Raw genomic sequence first — 10,729 nt, 5'->3', positions numbered from 1 at the left:
TTTTTTTTTTGGTGATTTGTATATTCTGTGAGACCTGGCAGGTAACACCTGTCTGTCTGCACACTGATTGCCTTGGCAACGGGCAGTTGAAAAAACTGTCTGTACTCACCAAGCATTGTTCTGTGAATTATAAATGCGATTTCATTTCGAGGACTTCATTTCACATCGTTCACCTGAGGAAGGGGGAAGCCTCCGAAAGCTTGTGAATTTAAAATAAAATTGCTGGACTATAACTTGGTGTTGTAAAATTGTTTACATAAGAACAGTCATTGTATTTCAAAAGTACTTCATCACATGTTAACACTAGCAATTTTTTAAAAAAGAAATGTGATAAGGCATTATGTAAATGCAAGTCTTGCTTTAGCATATGGTTACGGATATTCATGAACAAACCCAGAGGGTGTTAGCCAACCCCCATTCAATTGTGAGGGCATCATAGTGAAATCCAATTCTTTCCTTGCCTGATGTCCAAACATAAGCACTTTTCAGTAAGGATCATTAGGCTGCAATCAAGAGTGGAAATTCTGACTCAATTATCCATTCCTTAGTCGGGGGACAATGGGGCCAAATGTACCATCCCTGCTGGTGTCATGGCTGCAATTAAGCAGTTCAGCATAGACTACAATAGAGCTTGAAGCCCTTCAAGATAGTAACATGACTTATCCACTGAACCATCAGGGGAATTCCCACAAGAAACAAATATTCTCAATACAATGGTTAGTTAAGACCAACTTCAGTCCTGTCGCAGTTTTAAAATCACAAAATAGGACAAAAGCAGCTGTATTAAAAGCTTGGCTTATGCTGACTCCATAAACATTTATGAGTTAGTTCTACCTTGTGGCAGAGTAAGAACAATGATGATTTTGTAAGCTATCTACCTGCAGAGTTTTGCTTGGTCAAAAACAGCCTACAAACAAAATGCTTAGTATAAGCACACAGAAACAAAACACAGTATTAGATTGCTATGCACTTGCAAACTCCAAAACAGTCCAATCTTTGAATTACACAGGTAGTTTATTTTTCCATTCCATCAAATACGTTTGATTAACAATAATATTCCTGTGGCCTTTTCACATTTTATAACTGTAAATATTACAATTAGATAGCAGACGAACAAACGAACAAGCAGATATCAGGCCACTGAAGCAAGACATTTATAATAGTGGCTAACTTACACTGATTGTATGGACAGGTGATATCTGCAAAATACAACAGGGATTTCTTTAGAAAAAAAACCTTCCGAGGCTTGGCAATCAAATGTACCACACCAGTTAATTTAGTTTTACAGAGTCTTTAAAAAGGATTTATAGTGTTAAATGTCAGCAGCTCAAAATACAATAATCATACAAAAATGGTTCACCATACATTCAGTTTAGCTTTAAAAATATTAACATTTGTATATACAATCAAAAAATGCTTTTCTGAAATGGCTAAAAGGCTAACTTTTCTTAAGAGCAAGCCATTAACTTTCTGCAGTATACAATCCATGAATACTTGAGATACTGAATATGACAGTTTATCACAACCTATATTTTGCACAGATTAGCTACTTTACAGTACTTTGTTGATAATATTTGACTTTTTAAAAACAAAGCTTCCTACTTATTTTAGAGTATATGCATCTGCAAAAATCCCATAATCACAAAATTTAAGGTATTCTTAAAGCATCTGTGATGAAACCTCACCCTCTGAAGTCTGTAGTACAAGCGTCTTGCTGTAAGGACCAACTCCTGCCTTGTTGAAAGCTTTCACCCGGGAACTATATGTGCTGTTGAAATGTAGCCCATCAACAGTGCACATTGTTTCTTTTCCTACATACACCTCCTGTTCATGAAAATCAGAAACACACAGTTAAACAATTGAGATTACCTTTGACCAGTGTACAAAGGATGCTGATTTATCTCTTGTGCAGGTCTTGTTCTCTGAATGTTAATCTCCCACCCATGATGTGCAGATAGCAGGCTAATTGGGAAATATTTTACTCCTACACATTTAATGTGTTACTGAAACTCCCCTTAACAGCCTGCATACCACTGTGATTAGCTTTCTGTACTGTATAATCACCACATTCGAATTTCCCCATTGTTGGCAGCAGCCTAACAAGTTTCTTTTGTCTACAAGTAGATAGCAACTAAGCTAGTATAGTCAAGCTTGAATTCAAACACAATTCTATATTTCCAAAGATCTGTAAAAAAAAATGTTTCCAAGCATAATTTCCAGTTGCCTGTGCCATAGTGATTTAAAAAACCTCCCAATACATTTGAACGAGGACAAGTGAGAAGTTTGGTACTAAATGTATAAAAATCCTTTGTTCAACTCAAATCTCTGTCTTCTCCAAATGCACTGACCCCATCCCCATAGGGAGGTCTATCTTTATTACACCAAGGTGGCCCTGTGGAAGCCTAAATCTTGGCAAGGCACATTCCTTGCAGTCTCACCACTGAATGTAGACTTACATCCACAATTTCCTACACTGAATTGCCAAGCTTAGTTGTGCTGTTGTGGAGATGAACACAGCAGAGGCCAGTTCCTTTTCTATGGGGAAAGAGGGTGCAACGAAGAAAATCAGGGAGGGAAAGTCACCCTTAACTCAGTGCCTCCTTCCTTGTGGGAAAGTTTCTGCCTTCATCTTGGCACCTTCCCTAAAGTACAGTTAAAACTGGAAACCACGTCTGCAGATGAGAACCCACAGTGCATCACTTTGTCACAGGCAATCAATTATTTACTTATTAAAACTCAATTACACAGGCATAAATTTCCATGAACATCCCTCCCAGCATAATCAGTATTTTAATCCAGCTTCCCTTGAGGAAATCACATAGAATGTACAGCACAGAAACAGGCCATTTGGCCCAACTTGTCCATGCCAGTGCTAATGCTCCACACGAGCCTACTCTTCATCTAATCCGATCAGCAAAACCTTCTATTCCTTTCTTCATGTGTTTATCTAGCTTCCCCTTAAATGCATCTATGCTTGTCGCCTCAACTACTCCTTGCGAAAGCGAGTTCCGCATTCTAACTATTCTTGGGGTAAAGAAGTTTCTCCTGAATTCCCTATTGGATTTATTAGTGACTATCTTATAGTGTTGTTCCCCAGGGATCAGTATTAGGATCACTGCTTTTCTTGATATATATCAGTGACTTGGACTTGGGTGTATAGGGCACAATTTCCAAATTTGCAGATGACACAAAATTTGGAAGTGTAGTGAACAGCAAGGAGGCTAGTGATAGACTTCACGAGAATATAGACAGGCTGGTGGTACAGGGGAGGGCCACACACATGGCAGATGAAATTTAACGCAGAAAAATGCGAGGCGATACATTTCAGTAGGATGAATGAGGAGAGGCAATATAAACTAAAGGGCACAATTCTAACAGGGTACAGGAACAGAAAGATCTGGGGGTATTAGTACACAAATGTTGAAGGTGGCAGGGCAGGTTGAGAAAGCGGTTAAAAAAGCATACGGGATCCTGGGCTATATAAATCGAGGCACAGAGTACAAAAGCAAGGACGTTATGTTGAACCTTAATAAAACACTGGTTCGGCCACAATTGGAGTATTGTGTCCAGTTCTGAGCACCGCACTGAAGGAAAGATGTGAAGGCCTTAGAGAGAGTGCAGAAGAGGTTTACTAGAATGATTCCAGGGATGAGGGACTTTAGTTATGTGGATAGACTGTAGAAGCTGGGGTTGTTCTCCTTGGAATAGAGAAGGTTGAAAGGAGATTTGATAGAAGTATTCAAAATCATGAAGGGTCTAGACATTGTAGATAGAGAGAAACTGTTCCCATTGGTGGAAGGGTCAAGAACCAGAGGACATAGATTTATGGTGATTAGCAAAAGAACCAAAAGGTGATATGAGGAAAAACTTTTTTTTTTAAAAAGTGAGTGGTTAGGATCTGGAATGCACTGCCACAGGGGATTGGTGGAGGTAGATTCAATCATGGCTTTCAAAAGGGAACTGGATAAGTACTTGAAAGGAATGAATTTGCAGTGCTACGGGGATAGGGTGGAGGAGTTGGACTCTCTGGATTGCTCTTGCACAGACTCGATGGGCCGAATGGCCTCCCTCCATGCTGTAACCTTTATTTGATTATGATTTATGGCCGCTAGTTCTGGTCTCCCCCACAAGTGGAAACATCATCTCTATGTCTACCCCATCAAACCTTTTCATAATCTTAAACACCTCTATCAGGTCACCCCTCAGCCTTCTCTTTTCTGGAACTACATTTTCCCCTATTCAAAAACCACTGAAATTTTTGCCGATAAAATGTAAGTTTTTTTTTGCAATTCTGTACTTTGTAAGATGCACCATTAAACATGTTGAACCAAATTCAAATCATAGTGCATCAATCTGGCAAACACCACTATTTTTGCAGTACGGCCTTGCTACAGCTTTTGTGGGGGAAAATAGGCCTCTCTCTAAAAAGAACTCTAATTTATGTGACCATTCAGTGCACATCCAAGCATAGACAAAAATATATTGTACAAGAACACAATGCAGTGTGCATCACAAAACTAATTTTTAAATCATGTTTTGGCAAACCACATTCTAAATTATTACAATAGGCTTTTCAGATTTTCTAATTCTAGCCTGATTCAAAAAAAGCCAACCTTTTCAGCATTGGCCTTCTCTTTCTGAAGAAATCCAGACCACGTCACAGTTAGAGAATGCCACTCCGCCCCGCCACCTCCCAGTACAGAAAACATTCGATAAGAGTTCAAGACATAAAGCAGGACTCCTATTTTAGTAATGACTGGCTGCTACTTGATTGACAAGAATGAGGTGAGAAGAGTCTCCCTTTGAGTTTTACGCTCATGCTCCGCAGGCACATCCCCATGATGATTTCACTGTGTGGGGAGAACTCATACCTGCCACTGCACAGAATATTTGCACGGATGGTCAAAGTAGAGTGCTGATGGACCAACTTTTGGAACAAATTCAGTGCTTGTTAAAACAAAAATCTGATCACATTATTTCAAGTTTTATTAAATTTAATCTGATCTTTGGATGCTTTAGGAGAATGCTGGTGGGAGAAAGTGCATTCAGTATAAAATACTTCCTCATCCAGGAACTGTGAAAAAAAGATACAATCTACTCTTAATTCAAGTTCGCTGAATTTTTGAATAATTCAAATTAATTTTCAGCAACAAATTCTCACTTTGCTGTGTTAATTTACAATGCTTAAATTAGGTAATTAATTTTTAGCACAAAAACAACTTTGAGTCATCAGCGATAGACTGCAATTACAGTTAGAGCATTCTTCCCCCTTAATATGAAAACCTACTTTTCAGACATAGTCATCTTTGCAGAAAGCCACTAAGCTGACATAATTTTCATAGAATCTCACATCTTTTCTGGCTCTGGATGCTTAATCAGTAGCCATCCAAGTCAGGAAAATGCAGTGCCAGTTGGGCATTGCTGTGCAACATACAAAATTACTCATCTGCACAAATCACATCAAATGGTTATTTTCTGGAATCCAATGAAGGTGGTATAATAGGCCTGAGTTTAAATGCTCTGCTGGATTTTAGTTCTATAGTACCATTCTAGCAAAAAAACCTCATTATGTAATTTTATAATGATGAGGGGCATAAAATTGAAATAAGTAAATATAGTCTGCATTCACTACAAATATTGCCTGAGCATTGCCTCATGCCCAAACTTAACTCCACTGCATGCACAGTTTAGTTTGTCAGGAAAGCACTTCCCTTCTTCTAAAATAAAGATATCACACACCTCCTTGTTCATAACGATTTCCATCCATGTTTGCATTCTGCAATACTTACTCTAAATTGGCCACCATTTCCATCATCTAGTTCTAGAATGTAGCCTTCTACTTGAACTAACGAAAGTGGTGGCTGTTTCCAGGACAACGTAGCACTGTTGTTGCGAGTACAACATTCCTCCAGCTGCAAGATTGGGGCTGATGGCACTGGAGAGGGAACTAAGCAGAAATGAGTGTAACCGTCGCTTCTAAAAAACAAAGAACTATTCTCAACTTGTCACCTGACTTAGTGTCTGGAATTTAGCCAGAAGGCCCTCAGGCCATCTTTTAAGCTCATTTAGAATTGCAGGAGCCAAGGAAAAAGATCTGCAGTGCTTTGATGGTTACAATTGTAAACAATTTTACAACACCAAGTTATAGTCCAACAAATTTATTTTAAATTCCACAAGCTTTCGGAGTTTACCTCCTTCGTCAGGTGAACGGTGACCGTTCACCTGACGAAGGAGGTAAACTCCGAAAGCTTGTGGAATTTAAAATAAATTTGTTGGACTATAACTTGGTGTTGTAAAATTGTTTACAATTGTCAACCCCAGTCCATCACCGGCATCTCCACATTGATGGTTACAGTAATTTTTGCAGCCTCTGTATCTGCTGCTCAATTGTTGTTGTGCTATGTAGATCATGTGTTTGGAGGGGACTGCAAATGACAATCAAGGCATTAAGCTTTCCTCTGACTAAGCCCTAAATTCTATTCATTCCAATGTGTTAGACAGTCATTTATTCATTGTACAATGTTACAGCAATTGCAAAAAGTTAAGAGTTTATCGTTAAGCCCCGCCATTTGATCTTTAACATCTTCAAAACCTCTGCAATAAAAACAGAAAATGCTGGAAATACTCAGCAGGTCAGACAGCATCTGTGGAGAAAGAAACAGAGTTAACGTTTCAGGTCGATCCAGATCAGAACTGGAAGAAGTAAAGATTTAACAGTTTTTAAGCAAATACAGAGCCAGGGAAAAGGGAGGGGGGGGAAAGGAGAGGAGGAGGAGATGGGGAGGGGAGGAAAGAACAAAAGGGAAGGTCGGTGATGGGGCAGGAGTGATTAAATAACAAAATGGATGATGCAAGGAAAAGGGGGTGGTAATGGGACAAGTAAAGAAACAAAAGATGGGTCTAGAGGAGCTGTAAATGGCAACATCAGAACCATTACCAGCACTTGCTGTCCGAAAAAAATGGGAGCAGTGGTTATGATCTGAAGTTATTAAAATCAATGTAGAGTCTGGAAGGTTGTAAAGTGTAGGAGACCGAAAGAGATTAGAGTGGGAATGGGGCGGAGAATTAAAAGGCAAACCACCGGAAGCTCAGGGTAATGCTTGCAGACTGAACGGAGGTCTTCATCAAAGCAATCACCCAATCTGCATTTACTCTCCCAATGTAGAGGAGAGTACATTGTGAGCAGCAAATATAGTATACTAAATTGAAAGTAGTACAAGTAAATCACTCTTTCACGTGAAAGGGCAGGCGGTGAAAGGGCAGGCGGTGAAAGGGCAGGCGGTGAAAGGGCAGGCGGTGAAAGGGCAGGCGGTGAAAGGGCAGGCGGTGAAAGGGCAGGCGGTGAAAGGGCAGGCGGTGAAAGGGCAGGCGGTGAAAGGGCAGGCGGTGAAAGGGCAGGCGGTGAAAGGGCAGGCGGTGAAAGGGCAGGCGGTGAAAGGGCAGGCGGTGAAAGGGCAGGCGGTGAAAGGGCAGGCGGTGAAAGGGCAGGCGGTGAAAGGGCAGGCGGTGAAAGGGCAGGCGGTGAAAGGGCAGGCGGTGAAAGGGCAGGCGGTGAAAGGGCAGGCGGTGAAAGGGCAGGCGGTGAAAGGGCAGGCGGTGAAAGGGCAGGCGGTGAAAGGGCAGGCGGTGAAAGGGCAGGCGGTGAAAGGGCAGGCGGTGAAAGGGCAGGCGGTGAAAGGGCAGGCGGTGAAAGGGCAGGCGGTGAAAGGGCAGGCGGTGAAAGGGCAGGCGGTGAAAGGGCAGGCGGTGAAAGGGCAGGCGGTGAAAGGGCAGGCGGTGAAAGGGCAGGCGGTGAAAGGGCAGGCGGTGAAAGGGCAGGCGGTGAAAGGGCAGGCGGTGAAAGGGCAGGCGGTGCATCGCCTTGGACAGGAAAGTGCCAAGTGAAGGGAAGCATGTGTTGAGGACGATGGATGAGTGGACAAGGGTGTAGCAGAGTGAACAGTCCCTGAGCATGACCCTGAGCTTCCGGTCCCTGGCCATTTTAAATCTCTGTCTCACTCTGACCTGTTGAGATTTCCAGCATTTTCTGTTTTTATTTGAGATTTTCAGCATCTGCAGTATTTTACTTTTAAAACCTCTGCACTTGACGTACATTAGTAATAAATCTACTACACTGAATTTATTTGTGGGTATTATTCACTAGTCCGTAAGCCATACCAGTAAAGATAAAAGTATCACCCGTAAAAATCACCCAACGGCTCTGTATTCAGCTATTATATGAAACCTCTCCTCATTTAAAAAAACATTATACCAGACATTCCAATTATATTTTCCCTCCTCAGCAAGACCTACATAACTCACTCATGCTTGTGGCAGTGAGTTGTGGGTCTTATACACAGTGAAAGAATTGCACGTGATCACTGATGTAATGTAAATAAAAAGGTCCACAAAGGATCTTTTAATTCCAGAGTTGAACAATTTCTCTGGATTTCTTTTGAAAAGTTAATTTGACTATAATTATTTAGTTGGTCCCAGTCTAATATGGCTGCTGACTTCCAGAGCATATTTCCAGTCCTATAATTTATTTAAAATAGTTTAAAATAGAACAGAGCTAAGCGAATGTCACTAATTAACAGATTCAAATTTCAGACACTGTATTCATGAATATACCATGGATTAATAAATAGCTTCCAAGTTCTACAAAATGCGGACTTACTTGGAGAATTTAAATCTAATTGTTCAAATTATAATTGTAAGCACCTGTATCTGCCACCAAATGTCAGAACAGAATTCACAATGTGCCCAAATATTGAGCCAATCTGGTCACTCATCACTCTAGAAGTTCTCTTCTGGCAGCTTGTTATGCATTTCTAAATGCCATTTTAAACTTCAGGCCAAGAGTGTATTGAAGATGGATTACCTTAGACAAAAGAAACCCAGTTGTTTTGCACAATTGTCTAATCTATTGTACAGATTTTATGAATGAAATGCATGATAAAAATAATTCAAGAAACAATAAAATCAAATGGCTTGATGGTACTGAAGCACAAATGCAATAATCAGTTTAGAAGGTTGAGGGGTGATCTAATCTTGGTGTTTAAACTGATAATGGGATTCGATAGGATAGAGAAGCTCTTTCCCTTGGTGGAGGAATCCAGGACAAAGGGGCATAACAATAAAATTAGAGCTAGGCCATTAAGGGGTGAAATGAGGAAGCACTTTTTCCACAAAAAGGCTAGTGGAAATCTGGAACAAATACTCCACATGGAAGGGATTCTGACCAGCAAATTCACTATCATGCAGGAAAGCATCAAAAGCAGAACTTTCAGGCTTTAGCTTTAAAGTTCATAACATGGATTAGAAATGAAAAATAAACTCACTAAAATAGGTACCAGTAAAGGTGGAGAGAGCTTGCTTAAAAAAAAACCATGAACAAATCAAAAGATACAGCAATATAATCGCAATCTTGTGAAATATGCAATGGCAAACATATATTAGCACAATGATTCAAATTTTAAAGTACACTTCACATCATTAACTTTATGGTTTGACATATTTCATGCAATATCTTCTAACTAGTGTACAAAGCTTATGAATCTAAACGCAATTGTCCAGTTCACCTCTGCATATGCTCAATTCATTCAGTAGGCTGGTAACTGGAGTCTTCACGATTCCTGAAATTGTCCTTTATTACAGAATCTGCATTCGAGCCACGCAGAAGTCAAATATTCACAATCGTCTCCCTCCATTTCCACACCCCCACAGCTCATTACCTAAGCTTATTGGTGCAAGCCGAAGTACTCCATCTATGACCAAAGCTGCTTTTACGTGGGCCAGAGAAGGGTGCTTTGTGTCACTGTTTCCTGAGAGGTACATCTTGTACACCTGATGACAGCTCCAGTACAAACTTGATGGATTCATTGAGACCAGCCACCAGGAAGAATCAGGGGGAAAAAAAAACTGGTCTTCCTGGTGGCTGGTCCCAATAAATCTAGCAAATTTACATCGGGGTTGCTACAGATGCACAACGTGAGCAGCTAAATTTCAATAATCGAACTTCTCACACCCTATCCCACAGTACGTTCAAAGAATCATAGAATGGTCACAGCACAGATAGAGGTTATTCGACCCATGGAGCCCGTGCCAGCTCTTTGCAAGAGCAATCCAATTAGTCCCAATTCCCCACTCTTTCCCCATAGCCCTTCAAGTATTTATCCAATTCCTTTTTGAAAGCCACGAATGGGGTTCAAACTAATTTGGCAGGGGGATGGGCACCAGGATACAGCATTAGAAAGGAGAAACAAGGTGCACAAAGGATTGGGAGAGACAGACAGCACTAGAGTAAGAAATCGTACAGTATTAGGCGGGATCAGACTAAGGGAAAATACGAGAAGATCTAAGATAGGCTTACAGTGCATGTGTGTAAACACACCAAGTGTGGTGAATAAGGTTGGTGAGCTGCAGATGCAAATAGCCACATGGGAATAAGATGTTGTGGCAATAAGAGGAGACCTGGCTCAAAAAAGGGCAGGATTCGGAACTAAATATTCCTGGATGCGAGGTGTTCAGGAAAGAAAGGAGCTTGGGGTTGGGGGGGGGGGGGGCAGTATTGATTAAGGAGATAGAATATTACAGTGCTGGAGAGAGAGGATGTCCTTGAGGAGTCAAGGACAGAACCTATTTGGTTAGAGTTAAGAAACAATAAAAGGTGCCATTACACTACTGGGTGTATTCTATAGGCCACCAACTAGTGGGAAGGATATACATGAGCAAATCTGCAGGGAAATTA

At 40.9% G+C, this 10,729-nt stretch overlaps 1 protein-coding gene across 1 annotated transcript in view; it reads right to left on the bottom strand.

Moving 5' to 3' along the window:
- Positions 1-1,013: 1,013 nt before the first annotated feature.
- trim9 (tripartite motif containing 9) overlaps positions 1,014-10,729 on the bottom strand; it is a 73,061-nt gene continuing 63,345 nt past the window's right edge. Inside the window, exons 6-8 of the mRNA XM_067991637.1 lie at positions 5,790-5,947; positions 1,686-1,824; positions 1,014-1,199 (exon numbers count right to left, since the gene is read on the bottom strand). Coding sequence (XP_067847738.1) covers positions 1,099-1,199; positions 1,686-1,824; positions 5,790-5,947 — 398 coding nt within the window. The 3' untranslated portion in view covers positions 1,014-1,098. The remainder of the gene's footprint in view (positions 1,200-1,685; positions 1,825-5,789; positions 5,948-10,729) is intronic.

The sequence above is a fragment of the Heptranchias perlo genome, chromosome 10 (assembly GCF_035084215.1).
Source record: "Heptranchias perlo isolate sHepPer1 chromosome 10, sHepPer1.hap1, whole genome shotgun sequence".
Classification (NCBI taxonomy): domain Eukaryota; kingdom Metazoa; phylum Chordata; class Chondrichthyes; order Hexanchiformes; family Hexanchidae; genus Heptranchias; species Heptranchias perlo.
The sequence above is the reverse complement of the archived record's forward strand: the minus strand, read 5'-3'. Positions and strand labels throughout refer to the sequence as shown.